The sequence below is a fragment of the Aptenodytes forsteri genome, unplaced genomic scaffold, assembly GCF_000699145.1.
Source record: "Aptenodytes forsteri isolate BGI_AS27 unplaced genomic scaffold, ASM69914v1 Scaffold514, whole genome shotgun sequence".
Taxonomy (NCBI): domain Eukaryota; kingdom Metazoa; phylum Chordata; class Aves; order Sphenisciformes; family Spheniscidae; genus Aptenodytes; species Aptenodytes forsteri.
Genome location: NW_008795044.1, coordinates 102,968 through 128,455, shown reverse-complemented (window position 1 = coordinate 128,455; position 25,488 = coordinate 102,968). Strand labels below are relative to the sequence as shown.

The following is a 25,488-nucleotide window of genomic DNA, read 5'->3' as shown; positions in this document are numbered from 1 at the left end:
TGTGTGGGTGGGGGTGTGTGATGGAGAGGGGAAGAAAGAAAAAATATTTGATTGGATTTGATTAGCAGCAATTGCATTGTTGTTTTTATTACTCAATTTCCTGAATTAAAGTCTCTGACACCACCACCCCCTTTTATCTCGAGAAAATTTTCAAGTTTTATGTATTTTTAGAGGGAAGAAAAAATGCATTTGTATAAAAGCAGTACATTAGAATCTAATTATCAGCTTTTAAAAGGAACCATGCAATCTGTGTAGACCATAGAGTTCTTGCCAATAGAAAATACGTGTAGAATAAGTATCTTTTAAAAGGGTGATGTTCCAAACAGAAAGTTTTCTTAGATGGTTAGTATCAAAGGTTTCTATAGGCTCATTTACACCCTCCTCTCCTGTAGTGGGCATCCCTGTTGCAACACACAGACTTTTGCAGTAGAGGATTGCCAAAATAGTTCTGCTTGCATCTATGTTTCCCATATAACAATGACCTTTTTTCCTTTCCATAGTTTAGGACATCATTCCGTGTTTGCAGTCTCAGGTAATACTGGAGCTGACTGGTGTTGTGGTTTAACCTCAGTCAGCAACCGAGTACCACACAGCCGCCCGCTCACTCCCCCCCACCCCCAGTGGGATGAGGGGGAGAATTGGAAGAGTAGAAGTGAGAAAAACTTGTGGGTTGAGATAAAAACAGTTTAATAAATTAAATAAAATAATGATAACAATAATAATAATAATGTAATAATAATACACAAAGCAAGTGATGCACAGTGCAATTGCTCACCACCCGCTGACCGATGCCCAGCCAGTCCCCGAGCAGCGGCCCCCCCCGGCCAGCTTTCCCCAGTTTATGTACTGAGCATGACGTCACATGGTATGGAATGTCCCTTTGGCCAGTTTGGGTCAGCTGTCCTGGCTGTGCCCCCTCCCAGCTTCTTGCTGACAGGGCATGGGAAGCTGAAAAGTCCTTGACTAGTGTAAGCACTGCTTAGCAACAACTAAAACATGGGTGTGTTATCAACATTGTTCTCATCCTAACTCCAAAACACAGCACTGTACCAGCTACTAGGAAGGAAATTAACTCTATCCCTGCCGAAACCAGGACAACTGGCTATTTTGGAACTTCTTGAACAGTTTTCATTGCACATCTTACCCAAGAAAGGGGAGGGGGAGGAGCTGGTGGCTACAGAGCAAATGGAGATACTTGGAAGTAGATACAGGCAGAGGAAATAATGGAATAAAGTCCTAAAATATATTGCATAATGAAAAATGTTGTAAAGATACAGATATGGGATGGATAACTAGTATCATTGTTTATGCAAGAAAGAGTTAATATCTTGGAACATTTAGCAATGTTTTCAGTCCAGATATGCACCGCAATATAGCATTTAAATTGATCTACTAGCAATAAATAAATTGAACAGTGAATTTTTTTCAGCCTGTGAAATTGGCAATGGAATAAGACTTAGAATCTCAAAGTATATCACAGGGTGGATATATCAATTTAAGAATGTTAAACATTCCTTGACATTTAAAACTTTTTTACTTCCTCCTCCTTTCTTTCTCTACCTTTTTTTTATTGTATATGGATAGGAAATAAAGAAAAGGAACCAGTCAATTCATAAAACAACTTTTCAATATTTGTATTACTGTGAAATTAAGATCACAGCAATCCTAGTAAATGTCACAGCCCTTGTTCTTGCATGCTCTGTGAGGCTGCAGTGATTACTTCATTTTAAGGCTAGACTATCTTGCAATTTGTTAAGCTTCTTTTGCTTCTGATTTCTTTACCTATGTGAATTTACAAATTTACTTTCTAAATCATTGTAAGTTCATTAATGCAAGCCATTGAAGTGTTTAACAAAAGAGAAGATGTACAGTTGAAGATCAGATGCATAGGATACTGAGGAGCAAATCAGCACCAAGGAACACATACTTCTGATCTGTACTACTGCCATGTGGAATTTAGCTAGTATACAGTAGTTCTTGAAGTACGTTAGCTAACATATTTCTTGATCTTTCATGTGGTTTCACATGTAATATCAAATCATTTGTGCAGGTGTATGAATTCTTGAAGTGACACGGACTTAATAACACTGAGTTATTGAAGCAGTAAGGTCTTAATTTATTGCTAAAATATGAATAATCATACTGTTTGCTAGGAATTGGACATAACTGTTTGAAGAACTGAATAAATAGTTTCTCCTAGATGTGCTTGTAGCGAGTTGTTACCAACTTTTTCAGCCTCTTTGAAGCAAACTAACTTTCAGATAGTTATAAACTGAAGCAGATTGCTAGATCACATGGACTTGTAGACTAACTAAGTCTGGCATCTGGTATTGGATAAGATTCAAGAACACTGTCATAGTTTCTGCAAAGGTTTACGCAATGTATTTCACCATAGTCTCCATCTTGTTATTCATACTTGAATTTTTCATCAGTCATTTCCTTTGCCATATGCGTTATTGTTTGCACACATTAGCAAGAATTATGGGATGATGTGTCTTTATCTGCCATCACAGAAAAATATTCATGATTTACTGCACTAAGATTTTGCTGCAAGAAATCATTAATTTTACACTTGGGGAAGATTTGCCCAAAGATCTGACACTAAACTCTGTGTTACCTAGGTAGTGAGAAAAACAGTGCACGTTTGAGCAAAAGTAGAAATGAATCCCTTGCATTTCCAAACCCTTGTGGCATTTTTAATATTCTGGATTTACAGAGAAAACATAACAGCAAGAAAAATCCATATGAATACAATCATTTGTACCACCCTGTTGCAGTAAATGCAAGTAATTCTGAAATGTAAACACATTGGGGGGTTTAGGTAAGATTTGAGCACTTGTTCTCTTGCCCTGTAGTTTTGCTCAAATAGCAGAAGAGCAAGAATTAGAAAATAAGTACAAGCGGGAAGGAGAAATGGGATACAAAACCAAAAATACTTCTGGACACAGTGTCAGAAAAACTAGTCTCTCACAAATCTTCTATACGTTTTTCAGCACACACACACACAAAAGTATTTTCTTCCAGTGCAATACAGCACTTATTCTTTAACCTAAACTTCTCTCTGGAAAATTTCAGGCATTGAAAGTCAGGATTATTTTCTAGTGTTGTGCAAGTCCAATGAATGCTAGTTCCTCTCTCTCTGTCCTTGCATCTGAATCTCAGTATTGCGTGCCTTTTATTGTTGGAGAATTTAGTTCATTTTAAATAAATCAATCAGCTATTCCCCTACAGTAGTTAGACACTTTGTAATGTTGAATTGCCCCACAAATTGCATAGCTCAACGTGGGTTACAAATAAGCATGCATTTGCCCATCGTCCAGCAATGACATCTAAGAAGCCTATATTGAAATCAGAAGATTAGCATCATTTGATGAATAAATACAATGTGACAGATCCCAGCTAATGCAAAGCAATACAACTCTGCTTAAATCAATGGAATGGTTCCTATGTTATACTAGCTGAGTGATATTTGTGAAGCACAGTAAACACATCTATAACTGTAGAATTTCTAATGCTACCAGTTATAAAGCTTTTTTTACTCCAATATATTTGAAAAAAGCTATTTTTGTGCTTGTCTTTGTATTTCACTCTTCCTTTCTCTTAGGAGCCCTTGTTTTGCTTTTTTCTTGTTACATTTTTTAACTTTTTCCCCAGCTAGGGGAAGCAACTATAATTATTTCTCTCTAGTATAATCCAAGTGCTCAGATAATGCATGCAGTGCAGCCTGATTTGTTACTAGTTGAACATAAACCCTTCAGCTGGCAATCGGAAAGACTCAACCATCTCATCTTTAGTCCCAAATCTGATGACAGGAGATGGGAGTAAAGACAATATTCTTGGCATGCTTCCCTGTTTACAAATCCCTTCTTCGAAACCACATTCTTTTGCTCTGTGATATTCTTATTTCCAGGAGAAGGGAACAAGGTAGACTTCACAATAAAGCCCAGACATATTTTGTTTAATACAGGGACACAAGTAAGAAAATGGTGTGGTTCCCTCTATAAAGTTCTAACATTTTTTCTTTGAGCTTTCTCATAATCATTTTGATTTTTTTTTTCCACTCCATGTGTGTCTGTAAGCCTCTATATGATAATGGAAGGAAAATACTAAGTTTTAACTGAGCAAGGTATAATGGAACAGCAGGAAGCTTGTGAGCCACTTAAATTAAAATTATGAGGAAGAAATAGACATTAATTATCTCAGGCTGCACTATCTTTTCATTTTGCAAGCAAGGAAATATTTAACACCCCAGGAAGAAAAGAATTAACTTCCTTTGAATCTTTCCACAGTGAACCAGTGCTCAAGAAGCAAAATGCTTTACTTTGGACTGGAGAGATAATTTTAAATCACATGCAGCGGACAGCTAGATGAAAGATCAGAAACTAGTATATTCACTGAGCAGGAATGATGAGATGAAAAAGTAGACAAAGAAGAGACTATGTTCATGTTCGCTCTGTCCCACAAACCGTGACCTCTTCCACAGTCACAAGGACCTATTTTCAATGTCAAGGCAATAGCTATAAATGTTAATAATTGCTTTTACCTCTTTCTTTGTAGCTTAGCTTCTTGCCCCATTACCAAAACCATTTAGTTTCTCAGTAATTCATTTTCTACATAATTTCCTTTCATGTCCCATGTTTCCTCTATTGTGTTTCACCTTGGGCAGTACATCATGTAAATAAAGCCTATCCATAATCGTTTTACTATACTGCTTAAGAGAATTCACTCTTGAAAACTCCATTCCAACCTGTGTCCATTATAGTGGATCTCTTTAGTCCTCATTAGATGGGACAAGAGGGGGAATATTTTAAAAGCTATTTCAGCATCAGTGATGTAACCTTGAGTATCTATTAAAAACTTTTAGATGTATTTAAAGGATGAGCATGAAACAGATGAAGGCATCTGAGAAAGAAGTTCATCATACTGTATTTTGATTTCAAAAATTCTTGCGATAAAATAGTGTTTAAGGCCACATTATAATAGTATGGACAAAAACATCCAAGAACTTGTATTCAAATATTTTTTCAAATTAGAAATAGAGATTTAACATACTAACAGCCTGGAAAACATGTATTTAAGGCAGAAATAATTGAGTTAAGGCAGAAATGATTGAGTTCTGTATTCTTCCAATGAGCAAGAGAACTGCTAGCTTCACGCTGTCTGCAATGTGACTATCTCAGAAAGGACAGAAACAAATGATCAAATATTTGTGTAAAAGAGGTAGTATTTTTAGTTCTGTTTAGCATTTACTGTAATTAAGAGGTGTGTATTGTCTTTTTTAAACAAGGTTTGACTTTGAGTTTGATTTTAGGATTCTGTCAAGCTCTTGTGTGTGAAATGAAAATTAGATAGTTCCCTTCTACTTCTCTGAAAGCCAAATGCCTGTGAAAGCTTTTGACACTCTCTCATGTCACCTCATGTTTGTTGTATGTGGTTATTGGTGGTTTTCCATCCTTGGTCTTAAATTTCAGTTTATAACAAATCCAAAGCCCTGCTTCATTACAGTTTTAGTAGTGATCTGTATTCATGAGAGAAAGCAGGTAGAATCTTGAAATGCTCTCTGTGCTGGGTACTAGATGGGGGTAAAAATACTAGATAACATGCTACCCCAATTTTTTCCATGCACTTAGAGACAGTTAAGGACTTATGAAATTGGTTCCTCTAATGTCTTTTATTACATAAGAGAAAAAAATAAAAATAATAATTGCCTTCCAGCCTAGAAAAAGCCATTAATGTTCTTTCCCTCCCCCTTTTTTTTTTTCTTTTTGTTCTCAAGCTTCATTCTGACTTGGACAAGGGAGTGGGCACTGTTAAATATACCCTTTCAGGAGATGGTGCTGGCACTGTTTTTACCATTGATGAGACCACAGGAGACATTCATGCCATAAGGAGCCTAGATCGAGAAGAAAAACCTTTCTACACACTCCGGGCTCAGGCTGTGGATGTTGACACCAAGAAACCACTAGAGCCTGAATCAGAGTTCATCATCAAAGTGCAGGACATTAATGATAATGAGCCAAAGTTCCTGGATGGGCCTTATGTTGCCAGTGTCCCAGAAATGTCTCCAGTGGGTGAGTAAGAAGCTTTAAACACTTGATAACTAATTGCCTATTGCTTAATTGTCTCAATGTGCATTTCCTGCTGAGGAAAGAAAGAGAAGGCTGAAATGAAAATATAACTTCTAAAACTTATAATTAGAAATGTCTTGCTCTGTGCTTAGAAATATAGAGATTACAGTTTTGTTTTAGCTTTATTTGCTTATTTAGAAACTCATTCTCCTGCAAAAAGAGTGCTTGTGACTTTAAGTCTCTGAGGACAGAAGGAGAAAATAAAAAAGATATTCAAGGCAGGTATGCTAAGGTCCAGGGGTTCTGCGTACCCCCAAACTTGTTATTTCACGTGATGAAGTGCATTTCCCTATCTTCCCAGTTAATGTTGACTGTTTGCTGTACAGAATTAGATGGTACAACAGCATCTTGTTATTCACTGTTCTTGGCTTTGTGGCTGTCAAACTCCTACAGCACTGCATGATCCACTAATTATGAATTAGGGGACAATTCTTTTTCCAAGCCCTGCTACGCTGTGGGTGCTGAAAGTAACGATTGCCCTCACCGGGCTCTCCACAATGCAAGAACAGGAGTCAGAGAGGCTCAGCAGGACTGGCTCAAGGTCTCAAAAACCTAATGTCCAAGAAAATAGTGAGTGCATTGGATTCTTAAGTCAAAAAAAAAGAGAAGACTGACTGGAAACATGCTAAGTTTTCAAAAAGCTAGTGTACAGGGGAGAGAATAATTTTCTCCAAAGAAAGGTGGACTGTAGTAAAGATGCTGAAGCACTGGAATAGGTTTTTGTTTGAAGAATTTTCACAACACGATAGACATTTGCCGGGAAAGACACAAAGAACATTGATCCTTCTTTGGAGCAGGAGAATAGACTAAATGGGCCCTTCGGGTCTCTGCCCGATGGCTGATTCTGCAGTGGTCCTGAGCAGTGTGTTTGCAACACAAGCACACTGCTTGTGTCCTGCTGCCAGATGGCACTTCGGGCTTCCCTGCGGGCACCAGAAATTAATTCATTCTGGGCTAGCAGGCCTTTAACTTCCCAGTGCTAGTTTCAGCTTATTGCCATTTTCTCTCCTAAGCTGTCTTTTCCCAGTACTTCACAAGCCAGTACTAGTCATTTAATACTCCCTGTAGATGCTAACAGTTTCGGAAGGTTTCTGACTCTGAAATGTGCAAAGGGATCCTGTTCCCCCTTCAGCTGTGCAGCTCAGATGGTGATGTTTTGAAAGACAATCCAGGAGGCAACTAGCTATCTACACAAGTTGCTATATGGAATTAATGAGATAGTATTTTAAATTTTGTGATAAAGCATGGTAGAATGTGATAAAATGTGATATAAGTAGACACGTAGAGATGATCACGTTAACCTCATACATGTGTAGAAATGAGTTCACTATAGTCACCCATAGAGGTGTATCTATAGATTCACTGTATAGGTGCACTATTGTTGTTGCCCCTATAGAGATGCCTAATAATATTACTTACAGTTATATTATTTATAGATGGAAAACATTTGTTACATTGTCAAGTCTATTTCTGTGGCAAGTTCAGAATAAAATTTTCTCACCAGTGAATGTACGTTTAGTTGTTAAATTGTTTTTAAGACTTGATCAGAGAGAAATGACCAAAATAACAATGAATAGTGCTATTTACACAGTGGAATGCAGTGCATGCATTCATTCTTTCACTCTGTTGCTCTCCCTCCATCTTCCTTTCTTATTTTCACAAATATGTGTGTGCAGCGGCAGACAAAATGCTAACAGTGGTTTTATTTCATGGGAAACTCTCTTCAAGGTGTGCCATGCATTGTGGCTTTTACATTGACTGGGAGTTGCATGACTAAATGAGATGCAACTGAACGTGCTGTGTCATGCATACAACATTTTAAAAGAAATGTTTTTCAATTTATTCTTCTTTAGAAAAACAGCAGTAGATGCCATGGCAAAAGTGCATCCTCTTGATCTTCACTTTATTCAGTCACATGCACTACCTCTAGAAGATTTATTCATAACAGTTTTTATTTTCCTCTATAAGAAAAATAAAAGATGGATGAAAATTGATCAGTAAAGACAAGGCAAGGAAGTAGTGTCTTAAATGGAGGCCTAAACTCCAATTAGTGGTTACTAAAGCAGATAACAATTCTGACTGTTGGGTTGTCTTGCAGCAAAAATATCCAGAAATTCCTTCTGTCGCCTGTGATGTGCCAGAAGATTGTGCCTTCTCTGATGTAGGTCTCTCCACTCTCTTGCTCTCTCTTATCAATGCTTTTGCTACCTTATGCAAGCACAGATTTCTCAGAGGATCTAAAACTACTGCTCCCTATCATCAGCACCATTTAGTTGCACCTACAGAGATGCCTAGACCTACCACTGCCTGAGGCTGACATTGAAAATCACTTTGATTTTTTAGCTGGTGCAGCATATGGTTGTTTTGGCTTAGGCAAAACCCCTGATAAACTCTTCCTCTTAACTATTTTTTTGCACTCTCATTTTCTAGTTGCCAGTTTTCAATTCCCAAATGTCCTAAACTTCACTTACTATATTTTTACAACAGTATTTGTTATGAACTGCACTCATGCACACTGTTTCCGTTGTGGGAAATGGACTACAACATGACTTTTTTTCCCCCTTGCTAGTTTTTTCTATGAGCCTGACAAGCTTTTGTCACTAGTGACTTTCTGTCTTTTATTGTTGCATGACACTTGCATGCAAAGGTTTACTCAGTTTGGTAGTTTATCCTAAGGTTATTGGTAATAAGGAGCAAAACGTGGATGCCAGAGTTCATGTTCAAAGGGGAATAGAGGGGTAGAGAAGTAGCTAATAAAGACTTAACACCCAATGTAAACACACAGCATATATTCCATTTGGACAGTGAAATAAAGTGAATTGTATAAAACTCTTTTGAGGTACCACAGTCTGCAGCCATAAGAGAGGATTGTGTGGGGCTGGGAAGTCTTGGGAAGAAAAGTGTCCTTCAGACCACTTACACACATTTTAGAAATTTTCATGGCTACAGTGTTCTCAGTTTTGTAACATCTCTGACCTTTGTACTAATTGCTGTCGCTGAAGCTTTGGTGGCTGAAAAAATGCCACAGCATTCATCTCTGGAATCAGAATTCCAGTCACAGAGTTATAATAAAATTGCATGCCAATGATAAAGTTGGACCTTGGTGATTTTTTTACTGGAAAAGGTATAAAAAGATGGAAATTTATAGGATCCTCAATATCTGGTTTTCTGCACATAGATATGATTTAGACATATCTGTCACATCCAAGTTTTTCATGGTAGATTTTGTAACAACTTTGTTGTGTTATTTTCCATGCATGTTTTAGGTGAATTTTTTTTTTTCCCTTCACATCCACTTTGAGGTTCTGTTAAAATTTCTTCTACAATTTCAGTACACCGGGGTTTGTTTGTTTTTCCATCTCATCAATACCACTCCTTAAAAAAGATTATGGTAATGCATATCTTTCAGCTTTTTCTGAAGAAGAGATAATTTTAGCATTGCCATTTTTAGTTAGTGGTGCATTCTTTACTGGGAGCCAAATTCCTTCATATGCATTTTGCTAAGAAAAAAATGTTAGCAGGATGTTTACTGTGTTCTAAAACTAATTTAAGCCCACTACAAACTAGGATGCCTACCTGTTTTATGCCAGAGGCTTGAATGGCCAGCTAACCTCGCTCCTTCCATACATGCACTGTAATCTGCTCATGTATGATGGAGAGTACAGTCAATCACAGATACAAACAAAAAAGATACTCTCTTGAAAAGCCCCTTGGTTACTGACTGGTGTAACATGCAGGCTACTGTACCCATCTATGACTTCCATTATTTCTGTTACTTTCTAAGCGTGCATAGTTTCTGTATTGTTGAGGAAGGATATTGGTACCTCCAAAGTTGACAGTGTATTGCTCACATAATAAATGGGGTGCAGAATACTTTATGGTGAAGAATTTATTTTGGAAAGGACAATGATGTGAAATTACCTGCAGAGAAACTCAGCAGATGGAGTCAGATTACAACGCAGAACTAATACTTTAAGAACGTAGATTGCTATGCTGTTATCCTATGCCTAATAAGAGACTTATAAAAGCTTAAGGGCTCGACTCCTAATATATTTTTTCTGATATTGGATTGGTTTTATCAATATCTTTATTTGAAAATATTGTATTGATTTAATGTGTTCCAAAATGTAGAACAAACCAGAAATGGAAATTTATGTATGAGGACTGAAAAGGGGGCTGTAATTTCCCCATTTGTAAGTTAGTATTAGCAAAATATGTTGTCCTTAAGTATAATTTAGTCAACTCTGTTGCTGCTTCTGGCAGCTGTGCCAGCTTCTGTTGCAATATAGCTCATGTAAGCATGCAAACATATGGTTAGTTTAAACCAAGGTCATCCCCTTATTAAAGCTATCAGTCCAGATGACTGAGAGTAGGGACATACCAGCGTTAAACACACATTCAAGGAAAGATCTTATTATATATTTTTATATATTTATACATAAAAATGTACACAGAAATACATCTGCATTTCTCATGCATTTCTTTCACCGACTGTGCTGATTTTAATTGATCATATGTATTACATGTGACAAATTTATAACTTCTACTGTCACAGTCTACTAATTGTTTTCTACGGTATTTCCATTATTCCTCTATGCTTATACACACACCAGCTAGGGCTGTACTAAACCTATCAATTCCATAACATATAGATTCCATGTGTTCTTTCCTAGGCAATTTCATTTCATACCTTTCCACTAGATTAACTCTTTATTGCTTAGGGGGGCTCTACAAACTCCAGATCACCGTGGCAATTATTCTGCCTTGTTGGTTATTAATTAACAAGTAATGGAATATGTTCACATTAAATAGCTGTATTACTGATTAGGCTTGAATATTCTACTTGAAACTGCCTCAATTGTAACACTACCTTGTAACACTAAAATGGTCAATGATACTGGAAAGTTGGTATCAGGTTATTTTTACTGGGTATCCTCCATGGTACAAGGCAGCTACTTGAAGAGTGTTATGGATTTGCTTCCCATGGTACTGACAGCCTAAAAATAGTCTCTATAAATTTTCTGGCAGTTTTCCTTCTGAAGTGAATACTTAATTAGCTTATATTTAAACATTGGCTTATATCTAAACATAGACAAAGGCTTATATATATACATTCACAAATGGAACATGTGTTTAATATACCCATCTATGTAGTTTCATGTGAAAGGATTGCAATATGTAGAAAACTAACCTGATGAACTGGTGGGTAGGAACCTGCATTCTGGTTGGGCATAGCTTAGTACCGTGTGCCTGAGTTTAGCCTGAAGCTTACACTGAGCAGAGGCTGGGTAAGGAAGGATTATAAAGCATTGGAGCAAATACTGAGCAATCCGTCCCTTGATATAGATTCCTAGCTTCTGGTGATATATTTTTAAGGACTTCCAAAAGCGTACCCAGGCTGTTGCGGAAGATACTACTTTGGGAATCTGTAGAGGCCAGAAAGATTTTTGAATGGTATTACAGACACTCATGGAGAGATAACTGGCAATATAATCTGTCAGCCCCTGTCTGCAGCACCTCCATCTCTACCCTGGTCTCCATGCTTCTTTCTGGTGTTATGGAGTCCTTAGAGACAATGACGGGAATTGGATGTCATATTCAAGATACAAATATCTTGAATATTCTCGTTTATTCTCTTTTTTATTCTCTTTTCCTTATCTAATAATTCCCATCAATCATTTTCCCTTTTTTTCCGCTGTTGATCATTGGGATGAAAACTTTGGTGGATTTTCCACAGTGATCCCAAGATCAAGAGTTAATAGGTAACCGAGCTACAACCCACCTCTGTGAAAGTACTGATAAGGTATTTTTTTCCCATGCCTCTTTATATTTCTCAGTGTGAAATCCCCTATCCCCAGTTACTTGTTATGTTAAGATTCCCCTGTAACACTTTGCAGTCAAGCTTTCATTTTGTCAAGCTGTCACCTGCTTATATATTCTCTTTTACAGGCAACCTATGAGTTCAGATCCAAGGGAGATGCCAGTGGCAACCCATCTCTCACATAAAGACTGGCAATTTATTCCTACTATTTGATTTTTATCTTTATTTGGATGTTATCTTAGAAAAGGCTGTTCTCTCAATCTTTTTTTTTTTTTTTTAAGAGCCTTCAGTTAGGAACCTTGCTGAAAGCTTTTTGGAAATTTAGATAGTTTATCTATGCAAGTAATCTAGGGCTATATACTCACTGATTCACCCAATAGTTTTAACAGGTTTTGTGTAGAGCAGCTTCCCTTCACGAAACTGTACTGACTCTCCCCTTACAGGGTCATATCCACATGTCCTCTAATTTATTACATGTCCTCTGTAATCTTTATTGCAGAGTGTACAAATTCATCAATCGCCTTGGTCAGACCTGGTGCCCTAGGTCATACAGGCCACTTTTCAGAAAAATTCACGTCCCATCACTGCCTTTCAGTTCTCCATCCTGGGGCTATGTCAGATGGAAGTTTACCCATCACAGCGGACGTTTCAGCGGTTTCTCACTTAGAACTGTTTTGTTAATTACAGATCTTGGGTTTTTGATTCATTTTTTTAATTGTGAAAACAGCTACTGCACTTATCTTCAGACTAAGTTTTATAGCCACTGTAGAGAAAGGTGAGTTTTATGGAAGGAGCAAAAGGAAAGGCAGGTTATGGCTGCTTAGCCTTTTGTCAAAGAGTATTTTCCCATGTGTAAGGGGCATTGAACAAAAATACAGAACAAAACAAAATAAAAATAAAAAAAACCCAACACTGAGATGTTGAGAGAAAATTACAAGTAGGCAGTAAATGCTTTTGAAACAAAAGTGTTTCTTGACATTATGATAGATCACTAGGCAACCTAGGCAGCTTCAACTACTGTGAAAAACCTTACAGACAAAACCCTTTTAGATCAAAAGGGAGGAAGAAAACAATGCAGTGAATGAAGGCTTGCTTGGTTAAAGGATTGTGGTTATTGTCGTACTCACTGTGAGTTTTATTTCACAGCCTGGCTGGAGTTTTTCCAACAGCCTGGCTGTTGGAAATTGTCAGCAAAAGAAGGAAATTTGGCAAATACTGTTAGCTGGGAGAATCTATGTAAAATGAAAGCTGTGACAGGACCGTACAAACATGCACACAGCAAAACGTCTGAGAAGCTTTTGCTGTTAAAAAGGTGAGACGCTGGATAAATGCTTTCTGCTAGCTGGTTTCACAGTCCCAAAATGTCAGTGTCAGTGCCGAATTCATACAAAGCATTTAAGTCTTACTTCTTGTATATCCAGGCCTACTTTGTTGTGTTTAACTGGAAGTGGGCAAAGTTAAAAACTCATGTCACAGAAGATAAAGCCATTATGTTCCTATCCACACACTGTCTTTACTCCAGCTCAGTAGCATAAATCAAATAATATTTTATGTTTCATCACACCCAAGTCTTTTGATGCAGATCCCTCTGTTAGGTTAACCAACCAATACTTTCTTTATTAAAATTAAGCTATTTGGTTTTGCTCTAAATGTATATGGTGGTCATTTTAATGGTGATGAGTATAAATTCTTTTAGTATATAAGGAGAAGCTTTGTAATTATTGGTACTGTCTTGTTTGCATAATCATCTTTAGGTTCAAGATATATTGCATTAGAGTTGTTGGGATTATGTGGGTTTTTTTGTCAATGATACTATTGCTGAGGGAAAGATATTGGCATGTTTTAGTGTAGTATTGAGAGATGTAGGAATTGTTTTTATACAGGCACATAGTATCACTAAACATAAAACATGTTGTATTGATAGTTGTTTTAGTAGCCACTGATCAGCTGTAAATGTTAAAAATTAACAAGAAGTTGCTTTTTCCTTACCACAGAATGACTCTGAACATTAAATATCTTTTCAGCAAGAGCTGTTCTTTTGGCCACCAAGTGGTTTTAAACATTAAACATATTTTAAAAGTATTACTGTTCTCAGCCACTGAGTGACTGTAAACATTAAATATGCTTTATAAAAGCTGCTTTTCAAGCTACTGCCTGCATGGCTTTGAACATCATTTTTCTTTAAAGTTGCTTTCCAGCCACTGAGTTATTTTTTTCTTATAAACTCAGTTCTATTTATAATTTTTCACAGAAGAAACAAGTGCAAGGTTTCACTGGCACAAGGCAGCTCTTCATTTATGACAAGTATTCATGTCCTAGCCATCTTCTCCTAAAAACACTGCAGGTAATGAGAACAGGCCAAAATTAAAATGGATTTTTATGGATATTTTGCATGGACAGTGTGTGCATATCTAGTGTTCTTCTCCCCCATTTTTGTGTATAACTGCAGTAAACCAAAATAATAAAAGCAGACACGAGTGATATTTTGTACTAAGATAACTGGTCTAAGAAATCAGTCACTGATGGATTGTGTGAATCAATCAAGTCATCATAAGCCCTAGAGGAGGACAAAACAGAAGGCAAAATAGTCTCAAGATTGCTAAGCAAATGGGAGTCACTAAACCAAATATGATTAAGGGCTTTAATTCTGTGTGCAGAAATAACTCCATGTGGCAAATTAGATCTAATCCTAGGAAGGTCTGGAGTGATAAGAAAAGTGTTCGTGAGAATCTGGCTTAACAAGAGCTAAGAGAAAAAAATCACTGATCACAAATATTCTGTTAAGGACAAATTATTCTCTGTTTAGAGAATCCCATAAGGCTTTAAGTCTACAGCAAAGACACTGCAGATAAAAATAATACCTTAGGAAAAAAAAATCTACATAAAACAGAGGTCTAAAAATATCTGCAGAATGAGGAACAGCACATACTAGAGTATCTTTAAATGGCATGTCAGCCAATTAGTAAGTGTACCTGTCTGTCGACCTTGGAGTTAATGAATCTTAGATACTTAATGTTTCTCCTTATTTGTAGTAAGGAGCAGCATAGATGGGCAATCCAGCCCAATGTCTGTCCCATACACCGTAGGTTTTTCCTAACTAAGGAACCATTACATATCTTATGGGAACATGAGCCTGACATCCCTCCAGCCTTTGATCAACAAGGGTCCTGAAAGAGCTGGTTGAAACCTTTCCACAAGAGCCATTTTTGCTAAGTTTCTGTAGAGCTGAAAGATGCAAATATGTAATTCTGTCAAAACTTTTTATGAAAAAACAGATGGCTGCCTGGTGAGTCATCCCCCAGGTTAGCTGGTGACTGGCAAATTAAACAGGTGGTTCCCAAATTAGTAGAGAAGCATTCTTTATATCAACCTGACATGCCAAGCACTGGCTGACTGGGAACCCGTAGGCCAGGCAGTCTTCTCTGGAGCTGGGAACCTGGCGGCTTTGTCTGTTCCCTGATTTCTCTGCCGCACAGTTGATGACAAGGCAGGTTGCCATGCTTCCCAGACAAGCTAGTCAGCCTGCAAGCTAAACAGGTCATAACTACGTAGGAAGAAGATCAATGGAAATGAAACAAACTGTCCTTTTTGCTAAAAACTCAGCAGTGCCGATATTGTTTTCTGGAGTGCGTAAATAATTTTTTTCTAGAGTGAAGCAGGATGAAATGAAAGGCCAAAACTATCTGAAATATCCCAGTAAAGCAATATTCCACTGTCCAGACATCCTTACCAGTTATGTCTGGGGACCTTCTGTGCAGAAGCCAGAAGTAAAAGTGAAATCATTGAGGGTTAGAGAGGAGAAGACTGGAAATAGAGATTGGTGCTGATTTCAGGCAGGTGTGAAAGTAAAGAATGATAGCAGAGGAAGAGGAAAAGCTTTACAAACTGTACAGATTTCATTTCAGGAGCTACTGGAGAGAAATGTAACACTTTTAATACTGCCTTGGACTTGATTCAGACTGGCACTCCTAAAGAGACTGCTATGGTTTCTGTTAATAGACTTCAGGACCATCCTTTTATTTTCATAAGAAGCTTAAATATTAATTCATAAATAAATGACACTCAAGGTATGAGTGAGAATATAGAGCAGTCTTGAGGGAGCAGGGAAACAACATGAAGTGGGCAAGGGTCCTCCAGCAAGGACTGCCTGACACAGCAATCTGCATCAGTCATCAACGGAGAATGTTGCAGATGCCCTCAGAGGTGTAATTTCAACTAACCATTTACATCTTGGTACACAATTGTTTGCAACTTATGATTTTCACTGGAAATAATTGTTTGACTGCTAGTCATCCCACTGAGGCTGGCGTGATGTTTTGGTGATAAAGATTCTAACTGATGAAGGATAACATGAATCCCAACAGTCAATCCAGTAATAACCATGTCAGGATATCTACAGCTGGAGAGTATCTCCTCAATCATACCCTTCATCTTCCATCTGTGTTTATTGCTGTTAGTACAGCAAGCATCAATTTTACCATTTGTTCTGATCTAAAGGAGTATCCTAACTTATTTGAAACATAATTACGTAGCTGTTTCCCATATTGTAGGAACATCACTTTAGAAGCCTATCTATCCTCCTGTCTCTGCAAATGGCCAGAAGTAGAGGCCAGAAGAAAGGTAAACACACATTTAGGTAGATTATCATGTCACAGTCTATTTGGGGGTAGGTTTTATCCAAGCACACCTTATTTATTTATTTTTTAACTCTGTTAAAAAGGGTTGTTGTTAGAGTTCACAAGCATGTCAAATACTTGTTTAATCCCCATTTTTTAGGTCTAGTGACTGTACATTCTCTCAGTCAATCATGTCATTCTACAAAGCATTTCCTTTTCCTATTTTTAACATTTTTTGTCTTTCAGTCTGGAAGATAAAAGATTAATAGGAACAGATAATTTAGTTTTGGTATAGTCTTAACTACTCTATACATCTCTATCATGCCCTGTCTATTTGTCTCATTTCTAGATTAAACAGATGAAATCTTTAAAGTTCTATGTGGAAAACTTTTCATGTCTCAATCACTTTCACTGCTTGCCTCTAAATCCCCTTTATTTCTGATGTCCTTTTAGCGATAGGGCAACGGTAATCAATATTTTCAACAGTCTTGAGAGAATTCAGAAGAGAAAGATGCCTGAAGGGCAGGTTCAAGTGCTCAAGCCTGCAATTTATGGTCTTGCAAGAGATGATACAGACACAGATGCTCAAATTATCAGCCCCACTTGGTACTTCTCTGGTTCAGTACCTCCAAATTCATCCCCTTTTTCTTGCTGCTTTCACTCTATATCACCTCATGCCTGAACACAAACCAAACCCTGTCAGACAGTTTTCAGCAGATGTTTGATAGTCCTGGGGTTCTTTCATGGCTCTTGCATGTGATTCTGAATGAATCCTCTGTTCACAGATTTTAAGTCCTAAACCAATATTAATCACTGAGCATAATCCAGTGAGACATAGCACCTCGCTGTTCAAACAGCGGATGATCTTGTGTGCCTTCAAAATATCATCTAGTTGCTAATACAGCAGGGGGAAAAAAAATTCTTATCCTGGTTGAGTAGAAAAAATAGCTTTACTATGATATATTAAAGAACTGTGTTTGATAGTTTTATTTGCAATACTGGTTGGGGAATAAGGAGGGGAACTGTTAACATTTGTGGAGGGTAGGCAGTGGCTGAACATATGTAAGGTGCTGCTTTTATTTGCCACAACCCAGATTCAAACACTGGTGTATTAGGAGTTGTTCCAACATAAAATAAGGGATAATTAGTTCCTACATTAGTTTTTCTTTGTAACAAATAAACAAAATCAAATTCTAGCCTTTCTTTCTAAAGAAAATCTTTCATAAATGACCTGAAAGGTGTCAACATGTCAGACTGCCTGCCTGAATCAAAACATGGCAGCAAGGCATCAGCTCCTTAAATTCCAAAATCCGTATGAAGCTGATAATTGAACTGGCAAGTTGTAAAGAAGGAATCCTTTCTTTGGGCCACTGCATAGCAATAAGACATCTCTGAACTGCTGATTTAAAGGAATGATACGGGATAAGAACTGCACCAGCACATCCTACTGATTTACTGTAGAGCTGAAGTTGTGGCAGTTCAGTAATACCTATGCTGCAATCTGGATGCTTTATATTTTAGCCACCTTTATCAATTTGCTTTGGGTATGTCCTGGTTTCGGCAGGGATAGAGTTAATTTCCTTCCTAGTAGCTGGTACAGTGCTGTGTTTTGGAGTTAGGATGAGAACAATGTTGATAACGCACCAATGTTTTAGTTGTTGCTAAGCAGTGCTTACACTAGTCAAGGACTTTTCGTCTTCTCATGCCCTGCCAATGGAGAAGGCTGCAGGTGCACAAGAAGCTGGGAGGGGGCACAGCCAAACTGGCCCAAGGGACATTCCATACCATGTGACGTCATGCTCAGTAGATAAAGCTGGGGGAAGAAGAAGGAAGAGGGGGACATTTGGAGTGATGGCGTTTGTCTTCCCAAGTAACCATTACGCATGATGGAGCCCTTTGTTGTTGTTGTTGTTATCAATATTTTATTTAATTTATTAAACTGTTTTTATCTCAACCCACGAGTTTTTCTCACTTCTACTCTTCCAATTCTCTCCCCCATCCCACCGGGGGGGGAGGGGAGTGAGCGAGCGGCTGTGTGGTGCTCAGTTGCCGACTGAGGTTAAACAGTGACAGGGTAGCACAGGGGGACAGTAACAGTGACAAGATAGGTTTTATGGCAGCGTAGTACAAGGGACTTTGGGATACTAACTCACCAGCTGCCTTGCAGAGATGTCCTAATGGTTCATTTCCAGTGCTACTCCTACCCAGACTGCCTACATTAAAGCCCACATGAGCTTCCCTGCCCACGTTGCAAATGTGTTTTATGATTCGAGCGTTGACTTCCTTGTGGACACAGTGTGCGTCATGTCAGTACTGATCTCATCAACAGTACAGGGTTTAGACTTGTTAGTAAGATCTTGTTAGTGAATGTTTTTTATCAGCACACTCAGGCCAGATTTGTAAAGGTAACTTGGCACTGCAGTTTTATAGGCATCTTGTGGGTTTGGGTTTTTTTCTTGATATCACCAAGTGCAGGGCACGTAAATGGCTTTGAAAACCCTAGTCGGTCTTTAGACTCCCAAATAGCTTTGAATAGCTTGAGCTGTACCACCAAGTTCCTCAAGAAATGCTGAGCATTCCTAATGTATAAGCACTTAAATTTTTCTGACATACATTATAAAAGTGAACCAAAATGTTCTGGAAATTTGGACAGGTAGTCCAAGCAATATCTCCAGAGCCCAACTATATCAGACACAGATCAAATTCAGCACTACTACAGTAAGTGATTCAGGGTATGCCATGCAGGGTTAGATGTCCACATGGGTTTATCTGTCTAACTCCAAATGAATTATCTTAGTACCTGCCTGAACCTGGAAAAAAGTAAATTTCTATCAAGTTGTTTCATGGGTACCTAAAATGTCACCTAAGCCTGTCCCCAATCTGCTTGCGCACAGAACCATGTGAACTTTATGCTGCTGAGCAGCTAGATGCCAATTAAGGCCTAAGCGCTGTCAGAAATCATAAAGTAGGTATACTTAATTCTTTTTCAGAAGCCAGTCAGTGACATTTTCAGAGTTCAGAGTTACATCCCATGCAAAATGTGGCTGGAAGAGAGTTTATATGGTTTTGATTTTGCAGTGAGGTAGGTAGAAAACTCACACAAGATGCTGCAGGTGCAGCTTTAATCCTTTCCTTTTCTGAAAAAACCCTCCTCATGTTTTAAGCAGCAGGCCAGAGAGCTTTTCTTAGTCTTTCTCCCTTTTGGCCTGATGAATATTTAATGATCCTATATAAAACAGATCAGCTTCCTCCTTCTTCAAGAGAGTGATGGTCTGAGCATTCACTTAAGAGGTAGGAGATAAGTATTCAACCACCGTATAACAGAAGAGTGATTTAATCTGTATCTCATGCATCCACTGGTCATTCAGGAGGGACCATCATCTGCTTCTGAATTTTGTCAGAATAAGGTTTGTTTAAGCTGTTAATACAGAAGATGGTTCAAAATTGCTTTTCCCCAGTAAATAATTTCTGAGAAAGAAGGTATCTAGGATGCAACTTTTCTCATTCGTGTTTCTTACAGGCTACAGCACCTTTTCACTAACAAGCTCACTTGTATGGAACTTATCGTTAGGCATCTAAATAACACCAGGTAGAAAAAAGCCTGCATCTGGTTTTATTGCATTTTGCAGTGGCTCTTTTTATGATTCATGCCCTCAGTATCTCTGTGCTGTGGTTGTTGTGTATAAAAGCAATGTGTAATGTTGCTTCTCTGTTTTATAGGTGTAGTCTTGAAGATGGTGAAAACAGAGAAGGAATATTCATTGCAGAGCTTGTTTCTTAATGCATATATGTTACCAGAACTGAGAAACCACAGACGAGGGTGTATGTGCAAGGCAAATAGGGGAAATTCACCTTAAAAAATAGTATGTCTTTTTTAATATGTTTGTGAAGGAGTTAGGAAAAAAAAAAAGTTGAGGAATAGAAAAAATATGGAATAAAAAGCTAAGAAGTAGCTCATAGGTGAATAACAGGATAAGAGTTTAATGCTCATTAAAAAATCTGAGCATGTTTAGTTTAGTGAGTTAAGATGATAACCATGTTGTCTGTCTTTACGTATGTGGGAAGGACTGTGCGTGGATTATGAAAAACTGTCATCCTGTAAATAGTGATCTGTATCCAGCCTCCAACTGATGTAGTACTGAAAGACTGACGGGCTGTGATAGTTGGAAAATCTCCTCCTATTGTTAAGTATGTGAATGGGTGTCAAAAGAAGTGTCATTTAGGGTCTGCGGTTTTATTATGATCATATTTGTTGTTGTTGTTGTTGTTGTTATTATTTTTATAATATTATTGACATTTTGCAGGAAGAATGACATACTTTTTTCCTGTAGCTTTGTTCTGAGCAACCAGTCAGGAAATAATCAAGTTATAGAAAGTCAGCACCATAATATATTCCAGTATTTTGTTTTATTTTAATTTTGAAACAGGGTTGAAAATAGAATAGTTTGAGCAACTATAAACAGAATTCTAGTGGCGTGATTCAACTTCCAGCCGTAAAAATATTCCAGTTCATTTCAGTGATTAAAATGAAGGTCTAGCTGTCTAATGATAAATTTATAGCCCACATCTTTGAATTTTACAGATTTATTTGTAAAACAATAACACAACAAATGTTAAGCAAATATTTTCCCAAGAAATTTAAAACTTTTTTTTACGAGCTAAGCAATAAGTTGTAAGATATCTAGGCTGTATTTAGGTGTGTTCAACTTTAGCTTTGATTTTTCACAAGTTCAGAATTTTATGTATATCAAGGCTTGCTTATCTCACAGGTTTTAGAATTTATGAATAAACATAAAGAAGTTGGGAAGGGCTGGCATAGAAAGGCAAATTTCTAGAACAGAATCCTCACTACAGTCAAAGAAGGGTGAAACTGCACTTCAGCCTGGACAACAGTCAAATATGGTCTGTCTTTACCATTTGAATTTTATCTTTCCTTAGTCTGATTTTTGTTTTCTTTTTTTTGTTTGTTTTTTTGGCCAGTGATGCCAACTTAAGCATTGCTTTTTTTCTGGTCTCCAGAGACAAGTGATTTTGATCATCAAAATAGAGAGGGAAATGCAAATCAGGGGAAAAAATCCCAGATCAGGCTCAGAATAACTCTAACGAGTAAATGATTCAAACTCCTATGTGGCAAGAATTGTGGAGTTTCTACCTTGATCATTTCAACAGCATGAAGTACGGAGTTAAGCATTTTGTATCATCTTTAATTAGAATTTTCTGTATCATAGCTGTGCCATACAAATATTGAAATACCTGTAGTTATACATGTATATGGTCACATGTATGGTCACAATTCATTTGCATGTTGTACTGGTCTTTTTTTGTCTTCTGTCTTGTTTAAAGAGCATAATGTGTAGCAATAGAATTGAGGTATTAAAGAAGCCCTCAAATAAGCTACAAGAGCTTAAAATTAAAATTAAAAAAAGAATGTTGCAGCTTTGCTAGAGACAGAAAGAGCACACTGAAGCAGCAGCGGCTTATTCCTTTAGATTTTGAAAACAACTGAATTTGGCGTCAGTGTCTGATTTTACTCTTTCTTTTCAAAGTTCGGGTATTTGAATTAAGGAAATAATCATTTTTCAATGTGTTTCTTTTTAAAAACCAGATTACAGGTGAAATATTTGGAAAATGTATATATATATATAGCTGTGTATGCCTTGACTGACACCAGGAGAAGGCTGTTGTAGTCACTGGTGTTTGCAAGATGTTAACTTACTAAGTGGAGTGATACTCTTTCTTTTCAAAGTTCGGGTATTTGAATTAAGGAAATAATCATTTTTCAATGTGTTTCTTTTTAAAAACCAGATTACAGGTGAAATATTTGGAAAATGTATATATATATATAGCTGTGTATGCCTTGACTGACACCAGGAGAAGGCTGTTGTAGTCACTGGTGTTTGCAAGATGTTAACTTACTAAGTGGAGTGATGCCACAGAATTCTCAAATAAGAGAAATTCGTCTCAACAAAGAATTGTTTAAAATGTTGTAATAAAATTTTGTCTGTCCATAATGCAGTGATAACAGGGGAAGGCAAATAAATGTTTTCTGCTTATATTTTACAGCTGGGAAAATGAGCAGGTAAGGAAAGTTACTGTGTTACAGCTTAGATTTTTCCTCAGAGCTTTCTGGCTACCAGTTATGCCCCTAAACTTTTGGCTATGGATAAGGAACAGAAGAACATGATAAAGGAATGACCATGCATTAAGGGAATGAAAATACCTACTATATTACCATATAACCTTCAGTCGCTCCAATAATAAATTCCAACTACCTTTTTTTGTGTATAATTATTTGGTCTCATTGGCTTCAGCACTTTTAAGTGTTCTTTAAATTAACCACATGCCTAAGTGGTTTGCTGAATAGTTATGTTCTTAAAGGTTTTTCTTGAAGCCAGGCTTTCATTCATATTTTAGATGGCTCCAAGGGGGTGCTTACCCAAAATATTTGGGCCGTGGAGCAATGTAATAGGATCCATGAGTGGAAATGCTGACCTGGCCTGTTGTTCATCATTTTACCCAGGGATAACTCTCCATGAAGAGGGAATAACTTCTACTGCTGCTTTGATCAGTGTAAGCTTTTGACAGCACTCGAGAGGCAGGAAAGGGAGGAGGGAGAGCCACCCTGGGTGGCAGGAGGAACTCAGGACAGGGAGGAAGAAGCTGGAAGGAAGTCCCAAATAAAGACACCCTGAAGCCCTCATGCAGGTGAGGTTCAGTGCAGAGCTCCTGCTGAAACTACTCAAAAGTCCTCTGAGAAAACATCTGGGGAAATGAAATATTTTGGATACATATCATTTCTATAGTGGAATGGCTGGAATGCTGCAGTCATGAGGACCATGTAGATGTGAAGTGAGAATATCACGTAGGTTTCTGATAGGTGTTTTTAAACATTAGCATTTAAATACTCAGATAATAGGCAGAAATGCACAAATTTGGGTGTTTTCTTTGGCATAACCTAGAGCTGATGTGCCCCTATGTTTCTGATATTGCAAACACATCTGTCTCAGCACATTTCAGCTCTCTCAAGTGGTAACAGGCAGATGTACGTACAGGAGCGTGGCAGCCTTCCTTGGTGACTGGCATAAGTTTCACAGGTCACGCACGCTTGTTTTTTCCCTTCACACATTGTGCTAGCAAATACTTAATCCCTGCCATAAAGTTTATCTGATAGAGAATAACAAATATGTTTTCCGCTGTTAGAAATACCTTCATTTTTATCATCAGGAAGATAAACCACAGGCATGCCTTCAAGATCCGATCTGTACTATATGCTCATCTATACTGTACTCTCTCTCATCCAAACTAGACAAATAAAATGCCATATTGAATTATTTCTCTTGGTACCAATATTTAATCTTAACTGTTTGATACCTGGATATGTGTTTGCTTTCTAATATCTAGGGGAAAAAATGGGGCTCCCGGTTGTTCAACATTTTTTTACTTTTTCATAGGTACCTGAGCTACGCTGTATTTTTACAGCTTAGCAGGTGAAGGGTTGGACATTGTTTTCCAATTTGCAGAACACCAAATATCATTTACTGAAAGTCTACTGTGATGAACTAATATTTTCCATGGCAATTTCCAAATTTTTCATTCAAAATAGAATCTGACAGGATTTCAGTTTTAAGGTAAAACAATGTCAGAGTTCCAGAACTGCAACTGTATTCCCACATGTAGAAATAGATAAACTCAAGCTCTTGGATAGATTTATGGATCTGGGCAACTCAGAACCTCATTCTTCTCCTTGGCTGTTTTTCTCCCTAATCTGCCGTCTGCATTTAGGGACTCCCTTCTGACAGTGAAGTAGTACTACAATATGAGAAATGGAGTCTACCCAGAACTCCCAGGCCCATATTAATTTTGTTTTTTATTTATTTTGTTTTCTGTTCCTTATTTTGTTTCTCCAATCCCACATAGAAATATGATCTTATCTGTGTAAATATACTTTTTTTTTTGTTGCTTACCTGTGGGAAACAAAAAAATCCCATTTTCTGAAAAAGCTCACTATATTTTTAGAAGGAACAGGATTCTTCCAATCTGGAGAATTTTCAGAGACTAGCTGTTGTAAAACCAATAGGAGTATTACATGTAGCAGTATATTCCGAAAGTACAGTTGGAAAAGTTACCAAGATCATATCTTTCATTAGGCCGATGAATTCCCATGAACTTTTATTGTTACAGATGTTCACATCAGTTCTGAACATTTTTCCACTGTCTTTGTAAATTAGTTCTGCATTTGAGAGAATTTTCAGAGACTAGCTGTTGTAAAACCAATAGGAGTATTACATGTAGCAGTATATTCCGAAAGTACAGTTGGAAAAGTTACCAAGATCATATCTTTCATTAGGCCGATGAATTCCCATGAACTTTTATTGTTACAGATGTTCACATCAGTTCTGAACATTTTTCCACTGTCTTTGTAAATTAGTTCTGCATTTGAGCAAATTCCCAAGTATTCCTACAGATCTTCTGCCAATTCTGCATGCCCCAATTCTGCAAAGCAATGTATCATTTAATCTTAGCATTAATTTCAAGCATATTGAAATACTTCTTTAAAAAAGATTTAAGGCATGCAGCTTTTAATTTTAAACTGCTGCTTCTCTAAATATCCGTATTAGATGTAGAATAGCAGATGATCCATACTGATTACATGCTTATTAAAGAAAGAATACTGAGGAAAATTCTGCTAGTAGTAGTTAAGATAAGAGGGAAATAATATAAGCATGTCAGACATTTGCTGTCAGAGCTCTTTGTCTTAAGGGATATTTTCACACCTGTACTTTAGTACAATGCAATTTAAAATTACACATTATGGTGACATACAGCATTCAGTGTTGTTCTTTTTTTGGCCACAGGCCATATGAAAAGCTAATGGCCTTTAAATTTTTTTTTTCATACACTTTTTTTTTTTTTAAGAAGATGC

At 37.4% G+C, this 25,488-nt stretch overlaps 1 protein-coding gene across 1 annotated transcript in view; it reads left to right on the top strand.

Moving 5' to 3' along the window:
- The window catches only part of LOC103897022 (cadherin-12), a gene marked incomplete at its 3' end in the record, with an annotated part of 163,387 nt that overhangs the window by 42,674 nt on the left and 95,225 nt on the right, over positions 1-25,488 (top strand). The window contains exon 2 of the mRNA XM_009276971.2: positions 5,777-6,071. Within this exon, the coding sequence (XP_009275246.1) occupies positions 5,777-6,071 (295 nt within the window). The remainder of the gene's footprint in view (positions 1-5,776; positions 6,072-25,488) is intronic.